Raw genomic sequence first — 14,828 nt, forward strand, 5'->3', positions numbered from 1 at the left:
AGCTGAAGTTAAGGGCGAACCCAAGAAACATTTCTAAATTATGTGACAGTTAAAAGGATAATTATTGAAACAAAGTTTCAAAATTAATTAGTGCACACAATACAGCATTCATCAACAAAAGAATGTTTTTAAAACAGCTATAAAGGGATACGGGGAAAGACAGATTTAAAATTCTAGTTGATAATAAGTACATTTTGTGATTCAAGATGACTTATTTCAGTAAATATTTCTGCACCATACAAAATCTTTAGCTTACAATAGCTCTAAGACATCATTAATGTAAAGTGTCACTCAAGAACACAGAGTCTACTTTGGCAGATACATACTTCAGTTACTTTAGATGTGACTACAGTTCAATATTTTCATATTTAGATTTCATAAAGATTTCTGAGAAATAAAAAAGTCTTCAAAAATAATTTCAGGAAACCTTGCTTAATTTAATTTAACAAAAATGTATTTCCATTTAAAATCACAATAGTACCATATAGGAGGAACTCATTTGGTGAAATGCACCAATACTAGCTCTTTAACAGGCATGCAAGTCGACTCTCCACTTTCTCCATAGCCAGGGCATTCCTTTTCAATTCCCTTTTATATCTATTACCAAACCTTCTTCAAACATCCTATAAGACAGTGCAATCCAGGTATCACCCTATGTAATTTTTTTCATGTCTTCTATTTTCCCCCCGCCACCAATCCAGTCATCAGGTTACTGAAGAAGGGTCCAGACCCGAATCATCAGCTTTCCTGCTCCTCTGATGCTGCCTGGCCTGCTGTGTTCATCCAGCTCCACACCTTGCTATCTCAGACTCCAGCATCGGCAGTTCCTACGATCTCTCATTAGGTTACTGACCTACCTGCTGCTGGAAATAGTTTATCCTTACTTAGTCTATCAAAATCCTTCAATATTTTGAACACTTCTATCAAATGGACAGCCTTCAACGCTTTACAAAGAACCCCAGTTCCTCTAACCTTCACAAAACTGGTAACATAGTGATAAATCTCCTCTACAGCCTCCTGAAGTCCTCAAATCCTTCCTAAAGTCTACTTCTAAAATTGGCCATAAGACTTCAGCCGGGGCTCAAGCACTGTTTCATAAAGGTCCAGAATACAAGAAAAAGCTACTCTGTCTGTAGTTATGAAAGCAAGGATCCCATGAAACCCTTCAAGATGAATAAATAGGGGCTCTGATCACAGTTTCTAAGTCAAGCACCATTCTCAAAAGATTATAATAGTGCTGTGCATTAAATCACGTGACAACAGAGAACTGGTATATTTTAGTAACAAAGTCTTTATCCAACTTACCAGACCCTGGTATCTGAAGGAATCATAAACACTTCTGATGAACAGCCAGAAAGGCCAAAGATATTCAAAGCGGAATTCAAGGACAAAATCTGCCAGCAATACCAGTGCCCACACAACAAGGAATTTAAGGTACAAGAAAGTGCTGCAATTGAAAAAAAAAGTTACTTCAGACAATGAATTATATTTTTCAATGAATTGATTTTGTCATCAAGCGAACAGAGTTTAGAAAGTTATCCATTTATGAGACTACTTTATCAAATTGCACGGAAACAATCAAGTCCAAATAGTCCATCCAAGCAGTGGTTCTAATCCCAGCTGCCTGTTTGTTTCCTAACCCCTTTCCCTTCAAACATCCATTTATCCCAAAATTAAATGTTTGCAAGGCTGTATGTTTCAACAATCTACAATCAATTCAACAATCTGGAAGTGCATATGTGATATAAAACACTGTCCTAAATTTATTCAACCTTGAGTCCATGTCCCTTTGTTCTAGACTGCTCAATTATTAGAAATAGTCTATTTCTCCACACCTTCTCCTAGCTCTTCATAACTCCGAACAACTCCATCAAATCATCCCAAAATCTCAGGAATCCAAAGAACCCTTTGTATTTGCTTTTAATACAGCAGGTAGCATCCAGTGAAGTTTCACTGGGGGATTGAAAATGATGCAATCTGTTCTCTCAAGATGTAGAACTCAAAATTGTAAAGGGTTTAGATTTTCCAGTGGCTATCTTTTAATTGGTTTCAGGCTTTCAGTTCCTCACCTTAACAGGTATATTCATTTAACTAACCTACATTTCAGATCAACTGCAGCATGCATCAAAAGTGAACTCAATTTGGTCTTTACATTTCCATATGCTCATCCTTCAAGAAGGAATCCAGAAGAAAAACAACTTGCAATTATAAAAGTAATCAGGCATCCAAGAATACTGCGCAAATTTCCATTCTTTAGTCTTAGAGCCCCATAAACAGTCAACATCCTGATGGATTAATTGCTTTTCTTGCTGAAAAGAAACTGACCAAAATGCGAAACTGTCAGAAACAAATGTAGAATCTTCTGACTTTGTAGAATCCATTTATTTTCTACTTAATTAAAAAGGTACTGGGGATTCACGTGTTTCTTTTGTTAACCCAATGAATCTTGATAACACGAAACAAAGAAACTGGCTGACAGCAGTTAGCAACCCTGAGGACACAATGAACATGAAGTAACATGCATTAGAAATGGCAATGTTAAATCTTGGGGTATCAGTGCAGCTATAAACACCTCTCTCACATTGTCAGATTGTTAATCGTTAAATCAGATGATTTAAAATTAAAATTCATATTCAAGAAACACAAAGTAATCTTGACCTTAGTTGCTTCTGAAAGTTTACAGACTTAAACCTGATGTCCAAAATTATCATTTACAGCAAATGTTTGGTTTTGGCTTTCTCGCGTTTTACACCTAAATTCCTATTTTAATTGCTGCAATTGGAGAAGAAACCATTTGAACCATGCAGTGTCGAACAGTTGTCAAGACTTTGGACTAATCAGCAGAGGTAACCAATTTTCAGGTATCTGGTCCAAAATGGCCTGCTCTCCAGGGTATCTGTGCTGTAGGAGCAGGGAGATTTGTCAAACTAACTGAATTTAAGAATCTCACTCAAATGCACACATTGTAATGCAGGAAAAAAAGTAACAAAATACATTTAAAAACAATGGACAAGAAGCAAAATGAAAATTGCAATGTGTATCTAGAGTTAAAGGACAGAAACAAGATAAAAACAATATTTTTATAATCTACAACTACTTTTCTTCTCGGGAATGTGACTCCACGCTTATAAAATTACATTTTCAGGGCCAGGAACATGGCTCAGATGTAAATGTCACCTTTCATGCGACTAAATTCTGCTGTGCTTAATTACTTTTGAAGTCTTTAGCGTGGTAATAACAGGTAGTTAGTCTCAATTCATGCCATCACCTTAATCTTTGCACAGATTCCATTGAGGAGTGCAACCAGTAGACAAGTTGAGAATTACTGACACCTAGTTCTGGATTTCCACATTTACCTGCACATGTGCAGATGCCAAAAGTTGCTGTTAATTTTTGTCCTGTAGATAACCAGTCTTAAAGTTGCTGACACATCAAAACCAAGGCCAAAAAAGGTCAGAAGGTATGTTCATGTCTATTTAAGGATAAGCATCAAGTCAACTAGCACTAGCATGAATGCAACTGGAAAATAACTTCATTTTGTCAAAACCAGTTGTGTAGTATAGGAAGAACTGATTTGAGTTTGAATATAAATCAAGACTAGATGGTGTTACTTTTGTACAAAATAAAACTGTAATGTTATTTTGATAGTACTTTGTTAAACTAAATATTAAACCAGTCATCTCATACTTTTGTGTATAGTTACTGTACAAAAAGAACTAGCCTATGGCAAAACGTTTTCCTAAACCAAACCGTGGCTACAATACTCCACTCCGACAATGTATAGTTTTCACTTAGCAATGAAAATAATTTGATGACTTAGGATCATTAAGGAAGGAAATAAAAACAAACAACGCTGGAATAATAATAAGAATACAATAATGGTTCCTTGATGCCAACATTTGCAGCTCACATTTGCTAAGAGGAAGACAGGAAGATAAGTACACTCTGTTACAGCAAGGTGTTACATGTTCCTGCGACAGGAGTACCAACTGTCTTCATCCAACTCAAAACCAGTTTTAGAATTAGATGTATATTGCAGCATGCCAAAAGATGATTCTCAAAAAGAATTCAAAGTTGTTTAACTAATTGCTTTCCAGTAATGTAGGATGAATGATAAAATAACTGACAGAGGATAATTTCAAAAAAGTGAAAATCCAGTTATACTTTATGACACAAAATGATTAAGGTTTTGTTGGGACAAACAAAAGAATAGCTGTACTCAAAATTGGTGTATTGGTCATGTTAGTTTAATATTCTGGATTTTGATTTCATTCAGGAATCAGGTTTAAATCAGCTAAACTGACTTGTGCTCTACCTTTGAAAATGTATGTAAGGAACTGAAAGCCTATGATTTAAGAATTGAGGTAAATGACCTGAAGTACAAAAAGCAGCACCTGGAGAATTCTTGCAATTGTGAATGATTTACCACAAAATATACATTTGTTAGGAAAGCCTGTAGATTTATTCAGAGAAATGAGCCTCAACAGGTCAGGCTGTGTTTACGCTCTACACCAGCCTGCTACCAGCGGTCTTCATTACCTCCTATCAATGGATCGGGGACTCTTGCGCACACTATCAGCAGACAATTAACCTTTTTTTATATCAGATTAGTTCTATAAATCTTGACAATATGGTTTCTAGTCAATATTTCAATACTGCCAAAGTTATTGGTTTCAAGACCACAAAAATTAAATTCCAACAAAAACTAATGCAAACTGCTTACACATTTTGTGTTATTTGGTGGAATTGAAATGTTATGATTGATTGATTGATTTTTATTGTCACCTGCACCAAAGTACAGTGAAAAGTTTTGTTTACAAGAAGTACAGGCAGATCATAGTAAGCAAGGAATTACAGATCAAAAAGACTTAGAGGCATACAGGTTACATTGCACAGGGCTTGCGGTAGACGAGATCAACATTAGCAAGATCAGCATTATTTGACACTAGAGAGAGTCCATTCAGTCTAATAACCGCTGGGATGGAGCTGTTCCTGAACCTGCTGATGCACGTGTTCAGGCTTCTGTATTTTCTGCCTGATGGAAGAGATTGGAGGAGATCACCATCAGGGCACGATGGATCTTGGATTGCCTTTCTGGGGCAGCGAGCCATGTAAATGGAGTCCATGGATGGAAGGTAAGCTTCTGTGATGGTTTGCACTGTGCAGACCACCTTCTGCAGTTTCTTACTGTCCTGGGCAGAGCAATTGCCATACAAGGTCGTTATGCAGCCAGACAGTATGCTTTCAATGATGCATCTGTAGTAGTTGGTGAGAGTCCTTATGGACATGCCAAATTTCCTGAGCCACCCGAGGAAGAGGAGGCATTGAAGTGCCTTATTGACCACGTGTCTTTGTGTGAAGTCCAGGACAGGTTGTTGGTTATCACTCCAAGGACGCTCTCCACCCTCTCAACCCCAGTGCTTTTGATGTAGATGGGGGCGTGTTCTCCTCCTTTCTTTCTGAAGTCAATGATCAGTTCTTTAGTTTTGCCAACATTGAGAGGTTGTTCTCATTGCGTGTCACCAAGTCCTCTATCTTCCTCCTGTATTTTGAAAAGATCAGGAGAGAACAAGGCCCCTTAAAGATAAAAGAGGTCGCTGATGTGTTGAACCTCAGGAGATGGGAGAGATACTAAATGAATATTGTGTGTCAGTTTTTACTGGGGATAAAGAAATGGAAGCTAGAGAACTTGAGGAAATAAATACAAATCAGTTCACACTAGGAAGTGCTGGGGGGTCTTAGAAAACATAAAGGTGGATAAATCTCCAGAACCTGATAAAGTGCATCCAGGACATTGTGGGAAGTTATCAAGGAAATTGTGGGATCCCTAGCAGAAATATTTGTATCATCTATAACCATGGGTGAGGTGCCACAGGAGCAAAGGGTGGCTAACGTTGTATCTTCATTTAAGAAAGGCTGTTAAGAAGTCTGGGAGCTACAGACCTGTGAGCCTGAATCAGTGGTGGCCAAGTTGTTGGAGGCGATTCTGAAACAGAAGATTTACATGCATTTGGAGAGGCAAGGACTGATAGGGATATGGTTTGTGCAAAGGGAAATTCTGCTTCAAACTTGATTGAGTTTTTTGAGGAAGTACCTAAAAAGACTAATGAGGGCAGAGGGTTAGGCATTGTTTATGTCAGCTTTGTGAAGACTTTGATGAGGTTCTACATAGGAAAGGTTTGGAGAGATATGGGCCAAACGCAGGCAAGCGGGACTAGTTTAATTTGGGAACATGGTCAGCATGGGCTGGTTGGACCAAATGGTCTATTTCCATGCTGTATAAGTACGACTCTTCTGTACTTAATGCAAATTCAAATAATTTTAATGCTCATTTTGAGGATATGAAACTCACCTACAATAAGTTCAGCTAACTAGCAATACCAAAGCTCAAGGGCTTGATGTTGCATTATTGGAATTTAAATGCAGATTACTAGACAACTACTGCAACTGGTGTAACACTTTTCAAGGCACTAAACTGATCATTTAAAATAGATTTTGTGGGACTAACTGTTGTTTATTTGGCCAAATAAACTGCACATAGTGCATTGTTGCATCAGATAGGCTAGTTAACAAAATCAAGTTTAATCACTGATTTAAATCATTTAATTAAACAAAATTTAATAGTTTGCTTATTTTGATGAACAGAGGCTTACTTTCATTAAAGATATCCTGACAATTTTAATTCCAGAGATTAAGTAATGGGCTATCACAGACAAACTGATTACTACACAACACTAGAAAGCCTGACCAACATTTGCCCATCCTCACTGCCAACACACAAAAAATTAAATGAAAATATTAAATCACATTTTGGCTGGATTCACATAAAAGCATTTACCAATTCAGCTAATTGCAGGCAAGATCATTTCACAGGTGGATAAATTCCGAAGTCATCAACATGATCAACTTACTCATTCTTTGAGGAAAAAACCCATCTTATACTCCAACCATCAAATCATTGAATGCCCAAACTGTTTGACAAGCTGTAGAGCTGGATGAACACAGCAGGCCAAGCAGCATCAGAGGAACAGGAAAGCTGACATTTCGGGTCTGGACCCTTCTTCAGAAATATCTCTGCTCAAACTGTTTGCTGTGTTACAATATAACCACAATGAACAAACTTTACAATTTATCTGTTGGGTTGGAGGGCAATTATGACATTACGGGCATATGGAAGAGTTCGCACCTATTGGATTCCTTTCTCCATACAGAAAGTGCCACATAACATGAGCAAAGTAATAGTTAAATGTTAATGTAAATCAGGCAAATAAGTTTCAGAGAACACTTTTGAAAACCTCACTTTTGCAATCTCAGCTGCAATAACATGCCTTTAAACATCATAGTTAAATGGATTGAAGAATCTCTTTTATAAATATCCACAAACAGAGTATTTGCATTCAAAAAGCAGAAACTGTATTGAAAGAGCTATGATAACTCAACCAACTAATCAGACATAAACTGTACAGTCCTGCCTCATCTAATCATGAATGGCAGTGGGCCATTATTCAGTTATTAACTGGAGGAGGCACACCCTTAAAATATCCTCACTCTCAGTGATAGGAAAGCCTAGCGTATCAGTACAATTGACAACCTTGAAGGATTAGCAACCATCTTTAGATAAAAACGTTGAATGGATGATCCTTCTCAGCCTCCTCCCGAGGTCGCCAACATCACAAGGCTATAAACTTCAATTAAGTTTGATTCATTGCATGCGATGGTTGAGAAATATCAGAAGGTACTGCAGAATCCTGCACAAACTATCTTCTCAACTCCCAAAAGCCTGCGCTGTCCACACGTGCAAGTCAGTAGTGATGGAATACTCTCCGCTTGCCTGGGGGAGCTCCAACACTCAAGCAGCCGAACACCAGCCAGCGCAAAATCCACTCGATCAGTATCTCATTCATGAATGCTAACAGAGAGAGGGTTTTCAGGATGGACCAGTGGAGGTCTGCACGGTTCAGTGTTGGGACCACAATTTTTTTTGTTATACGCTAATGATCTGGACTAAAGAACTGAGGGCATTGTTGCTAAGTTTGTAGATGACATATAGATAGGTCGAAGGAGGTAATGTAAAGTAAGTAGTGTAAAGGAGGCAAAAACACTGCAGAAGGATTTGGACAGGTTAGGAGAATAGGCAAAGAGGTGGCAGATGGAACACAATGTGGGAAAGTGAACGGTTATGCACTTTGGCAGGAAGAATTGAGGTGTAGACAATTTTCTAAAACAGGGAAAGGCTTCGGAATTCTGAAACACAAAAAAAGAGACTTGGAGTCCTCATTCAGGATTCTCTTAAGGTTAACATGCAGGTTCAGTTGTTAGTTAGGAAGGCAAATGCAATGTTAGCACTCATTTGAAGATGCTAGAATATAAGAGCAGGGATGTACAGCTGAGGCTATATAATGCTCTGGTCACACTGCATTTGGAATATTGGGAGCATTAAAGTAGCAGCTTACCACCTTCTTCTCTAGTATGCTTGACCAACAAATGCTGATCTCACAAAGGATGCCCACATAGCATGAAAGATTTTATTTAAAATTTCAGATCAATCATTTCACTTTTGTCGATGAATGCTCAACTACAGTGTAATCGTTAAAATTAACAACCACTGGGAGCTGCCCGAGTTTAGCAGCTGTCAAGATATTGAGCAAGACACTAAACAGGATGAACAGCACGATTACAAGCAAGTTTCAGCTTGCTTATGCTACATTTTGCAGCCAAGTCCCAACTAAAGACTAACTATGTACAGTGCTGTTAGATTCCTTCCAACAAAGTCAACAGTTGAAATTTCAAATAGAGTGGACTAGGAAAATAGATTAAAAGATTAAACTGTACATAAACTGTAGTAGGTAGTTAAGGTATTATTTTGTAACTATTCACAAAAAAGTGTCTTTTGAGAAAAAGGACCTCTATGAGAAAGATGAAGTATATGAAGCTAACCAGGGAAGTTAAGAATTATATACAATTTAAAGAAAATGCATAAAAAGGTGGAGGAAATTAGTGGCAGATCAAAATACTGAGACAGCTTGAAAAACCAACAAAGGATGATAAAACAAAATAAACAGGGAGAAAATTGATGAGGAAAGTAAATTAGCAAAAACAAACACTACAGCAAGAGCTTCCTCAAGGATATAAAAAGGATGAGAATAATGAATGTTGATTTCTTACAGGATGAGAATGGAAAATTAACAATGGGAAACACTGAAATGGCAGAGACATTGAACAAGTATCCTCTACCAGTCTTGTAGTGGAAACCATTAAGAGAATCCAAAAATCAATAAGTAGATGGATGGAGAAATTTAAGACAATTATTATGTGAGGAAAACATATTTGGCATATTAACAGAACTAAAGATTCATAAATTCATGGGTCTGATGACTTTGATTCTAAAAAGGTCTTCTAAAGATGTGGCTGCACAGCTGGTGCGTGCATTCCCAACAGTGTGCCACTAGGATCAGGGCTGAGTCCACCGCTTTTTATTGCATTGTCCATCTGCTCAAGGTCCAACTGTACATGGAGGTAACCTTCTTGCCTATCCACTATGCCACCAATTTTGGTGGCATCTGCAAACTTACTAACCACACCACCTATATTCACATCCAAATCATTTATATAAACAACAAAAAGCAGTGGACCCAGCACCGATCCTAGTGGCACACTGTTCGGCATACGCCTCCAGTCAGAAAAGCAACCCTCCACTACCATCCTTGGTCTCCTATCTTCTGGCTAGCTCTATATCCAAATGGTTAGTTCTCTTTGTATTCCACGTGATCTAACCTTGCTTGCGTTTACCATGTGGACCCTTGTCAAATGCCTTACTGAAATCCACAAAGATCACGTCCACCGCTCTGTCATCAATCCTCTTTGTTGCTTCCTCAAAAAAACTCAATCAAGTTAGTGAGACATGATTTCCCATGCACAAAGACATATTGACTATCTGTAATCAGTCTCTGGCTTTCCAAATACAAGTAAATCCTGTCCTCCAGGTTCCCCTCCAACAACTTGCCCACCAATGTCAGGCTCACCGATCTATTGCTCCCTGGCTTTCTTTAATAGAGGCACCACATTAGCCAACCTTCAGTCTTCCAGCAACTCACCTGTGGCTATGGATGATGTAAATATCTCAGCAAGGGTCTCAGCAATCACTTCCCCAGCTTCCCACAAAGTTCTAGGGTTCACCTGATCAGGTCCTGGGGATTTATCCAACTTTATGCATTTTAAGATGCCCAGCACCTCACCCTCTATAAAATGGAGTTTTTTGTTTTTTTTTTTTTTTTTTAAAAATGTTGCTATTTATTTCCCCCAAGTTCTCTAACTTCCATATCCTTCTCGACAGTTAACACTGATCTCTCCCATCTCCTGTGGTTCCACACATAGGCGGCCTTGCTGATCTTTAAGGGGCCCTATTCTCTCCCTAGTTACATTAAGAACAAGAGGGTATTTGTAGTGTATTTGTATTCTCCTTAACCCTATTTGCCAAAGCTATGCCCCTTTTTTGCCCTCTTGATTTCCCTCTTAAGTGTACATCTACTGCCATTACCTGTTCTAGTGATTCACTTGATCTCTACTGTCTATACTTGACATAGGCTTCTTTTTTTTCCTAGACCAAAATCTCAATTTCTCTAGTCATCCAGCATTCCCTACACCTACCAGGAACATTCTGTATCTGGTCTCTCGTTATCTCATCTTTGAAGGCTTCCCACTTTCCTGATAAGGTGTTTTTTCAAAATTAAATTTCTATTTTATCCGGACTGTGTTATGAGGAGGAGTAAAGAAGGTTGGACCTATACTAATTGAAATTTAGAAGAATGAGAGGTGATCTTATTGAAACATACAAGATTCTTAGGCTACTCAACAGGGTAGATGCGGAAAGATACTCCCCCCATGGGAAAGTCTAGGACAAGATGACAAAAATGTGTGATCCTTTATTCTGAAATTAAGACAAAAATGAAAAGGAACTTATTCTCTCAGAGGGTAGTGAATCTGAATTCTTTACTGCAAAGGGCTATTGAGGCTGGGTCATCCAGTATATTCAGATGGACAGGCTTTTAATCAGTAAGGGGATTCTGGTTTAATGGGGATAAAACAAGAAAATCGAGTTGAGGGTTATCAGATCAGCCATAATCTCACTGAACGACAGAGCAGACTCGATGTGCGGAATGGCCTATTCCTGTGCCAATAGCTTCTGGTCTTACAGTTTATTTCTGGCATGCAATATACTCTTCCATTAAAATTATATCCTTGCTTTATGCATACGTTACTGTACTAGATAGGTATCACTGCTAATGCACATGCTGCTTGGCGACAGCAAGTGCAGTCTTAAAATACAGTGTAAACAGAGCTTTATAAAAGAAAAAGCATGTCTGGAGAAATTTAGGGAACTCTGAAGATACGAATGAGCAGGGTGAATTAAAGGGAACCAGTGGGGATGCAAGGTACTTGATAACGTGCCACATCAAAGGTTACTGCACAACATACAAGCACTTGGTGTTGGATGAGATATATTAGCATAGGTAGAGGACTGACTAACTGAAAACAGACTTGGATCATTTTCAGGCTGGCAAACTATCCGGTAAATAGTTACGTGCCGGAGATGTCCCAGCCTACTTAACCACTTCAAACTGTAGCAGTAGTGAAATAGTCAAGTTCAAAGAAACACAGCCCCATCCAAGCTGAGTATCCCAAGCCCTCTAACTTTTTCCCTCAAAATCACATTAGGATGCAATTCTAGTTAAAGATGGGTTAATTGCTTATCTCGTGCCCAGTAACTGGGAAATTTACAAATAGCTTTTTAAAAAGTGATCCAACTTTTGTTACAGTCAAAGTTATTTCAAACATTGCATGGATGAACACATTTGAGGAGTGTTAAAGCCACATTGTGAAATGTTTTCACTTGACTGGGAGGGAGAAAGAGGGCAAGGATTTGCGCAAGGCTCCTGTGGCGAGTTGCTGCAGTTCTAATTATAGATGCTACACCCTGCTGCCACTGTGCAGTGTTGGAGGAAGTGAATGTGGATGGTGGTGAATGTGGTGCCAATCAAGCAGGGTGCATCATCCTGGATGATGTTGTTGTTGGAGCTGAAGTCATGTTTAGCCAATATTTTTCATCAACCTGTTCTGTTCAGACATGTAAGGATACACATTAACAGCAGATAGGACTTGAACCCAGGCCCAAAACACAAGTTGCTGGAAAAACTCAGCAGATCTGGCATCTGTGGACAGAAAGCAATATTTACATTTCAAGTCCAGTGACCCTTCTTTATAACTGGGTCAGAGGGACTGTAAATACATGACAGGGGTTGGGATTAGGATAGGAGATGGAGTCAGATGAAAGGAGAGGGGAGGAAGGTTCCAGAGGGGTATGGGCATCTTATGCATTCTTTAATGCCGGAAAGGAAAAGAAAACACTTATTAGAACGTCGAATGAAACAGAGGATGAAGTGGAACTGGGGGCAGGCAGCTCTAAGCTTGCATGAGGTGATGCTGGAGAGAGTCTGAATGTGCATATGGCGACACATGGCGCCAAGTGTGGATCTCAGAATGCAGCAAGAACAGCAGAATGAGGAGCATTGTACACCATGCAGATGTGAGACACTGGGCAGATTCAAAACACAAAGGTTGAAACTTCAGTTGGAATCCACGTGGGATGAATCTGAGCCAGAGGTAGTCACTGAGGAATGTGACGTGGCTGTGGAAATGAGTTTTGGCAAATACATTGTCAAACACCAGAAGCAACAATGAAAGTAACGGTGGTGAGCAAGCAAGAGGTTAGAAGGGAAATTCTGTTGGAGAGATGAGCAGAAGTTCAAGGTGGGCATACCTGAAAAAGAGATGGTGCACCAAGGTAAACACTGAACAAAAAAAAAAAAAAAAAAATCAAAGGACTGTGGATGCTGGGAATCAAAAACAAAAACAGAAAATGCTGGAAAAGCTCAGGTCTGGCAGCATCTGTGGAGAGAAAGCAAAGTTAATGTTTCGGCTCCAGTAACCCTTCTTCAGAACCTTGGTTTTTCTAGTAATTTGTGTTTTTATTCTGATTTCCAGTATCTGCAGTTCTTCAGTTTTCTTGACCTAGGCCACCTGGTCCAATGGCGGAGACCATAAGAGTTCCCGGTTTAACCAAATTTGTTGAATTTCTTTTAAGAGATAGCTTGTTGTGGATCTTACTTGACTTTCCAGAAGACACTTGGTAAGATGCCACATAAAAGCTTATTGTAAAGTAAAAGCTCAAGATGCATCAGTAATATATTTGAATGGCTATGACATGGGTTGATTGGCAAAATCAAAACAATAGCAAAATGGGCCTTTGTCTGATGTGACGTGACCACTGCGCTTGTTGTGGCTTCAATATTTTCCAATTTACATCAATTTTTTCCTTTTGGGCAAGGGCAGAGGCACGATAGCTAAATTCATAGATGATACCATTGAGAGGTAGGAAGTTGCAGATGTATATAGACAGACTGAGTGAGTCATCAAATATCTAGCAGATGGAATGTAATGTTGGAAAACATGAAGGTGTTCACGTTCTCAGGAAAAATAAACAAACAGAATATTACTAAAATGGAGAAACGACTGCAGAATTCCAAGCTGCAGAGGGATTTAGGTGCTCTTGTGCTTGAGTTACAAATCTGAGGATGCAGGTACAACGCAATCTCGAAGTCTAACGTTACACTAGTGCTACAACATGGGGATAGATGGCCGAACTGCGACACTGTAAAGTTGAGACCACCATATCTGACCCCAATCAATATTTATGAAATCTGATCAGGAACAAGTCTTGACTCAGTGAATAATCAATTCACGACACAGTCTGTAACTTAAATAAAAGATTCAAATTTATTAACAATCCAGTAAGTTTAGCAGAGCAATAGTAATCTAATTGATGTCTTAGGTTAAATCGAACAATCTTGGTTTTCAGCCCCATTCACAAAAGACAGACCAACAAACAAAAATTCAGTTGAAGTGGCTGAAGCTTGGCTTCCATGACATTGGAGTGCTAAGAACGAGGCCAAGACGGATCATCACTCAGCACTCTAGCTGTCAATGAATGCAAATGCTTCAGCCTAGCTTTTTGCACTGATGCGCTATATACCTCATAACTGAGGTTAGGGATGCTTACAGAGCTTCCTCCTTCTGTTAGTTGTTCAATTGTCCACTACTATTCATGGCTGGATGTATGCAGAGGAGAGAGGGAGAAACATAGAGAAAGACAGCAAGAGTGCGCATGTGTAGTCAAACAGAATGGGAGTAGTTGATGAGATGATCTATGATGGAGTCACTCCTGAGGAAGAGTTCAAAAGGCCAGCTCGGCAAAAAAGTGATTAATTCTGATGCCTTGAGGAGATTAAGGAGATCCGATGACTCATTCTGTTAACATCTGAGGGAATTATTGACAAATCCGTGAGGTCTGTCCAGTTTATGTTTGCTTTGTGATCTGCACTGTGGGGTGTTCAGTCACAGTCCATTACTCATATCTGCGCACGTTAATTCTAGGTGTTAGAAATAAGTTGGACATTTATTGTAGATTGTATTACTGTTCTATCGTCGCAAGTAAAATTTATTGTTATTTGTTTAAAACTTCTGCCACACAACACAATGGAGGGTATCCTCAACTGAGATGGCAGTATTTGTGGAAATGAAGTCCTTTGATGGTTGTCACTCCCACAGTATTATATTGCTCAGATGCACAGAGGACAGGGAGAAGTGGTGAGAATGGAGTCAAATACGTTTTTCATTCTTGTTGGTTCCCTCAGCACAAACACAGACTCAGTCAAGGGGCTGTATGCTTTAGCACTCGGCAGTAGCAGTTCAGTCAGTGGTGCTACTGCACC

The 14,828-nt window shown here is 39.0% G+C and overlaps 1 protein-coding gene across 1 annotated transcript in view; it reads right to left on the minus strand.

The window, feature by feature from the left end:
• LOC109911557 (macoilin) overlaps nt 1-14,828 on the minus strand; it is a 90,997-nt gene that overhangs the window by 50,219 nt on the left and 25,950 nt on the right. Inside the window, exon 3 of the mRNA XM_020510891.2 lies at nt 1,306-1,447. Coding sequence (XP_020366480.1) covers nt 1,306-1,447 — 142 coding nt within the window. The remainder of the gene's footprint in view (nt 1-1,305; nt 1,448-14,828) is intronic.

Source organism: Rhincodon typus, chromosome 27, assembly GCF_021869965.1.
Source record: "Rhincodon typus isolate 14 chromosome 27, sRhiTyp1.1, whole genome shotgun sequence".
NCBI lineage: Eukaryota > Metazoa > Chordata > Chondrichthyes > Orectolobiformes > Rhincodontidae > Rhincodon > Rhincodon typus.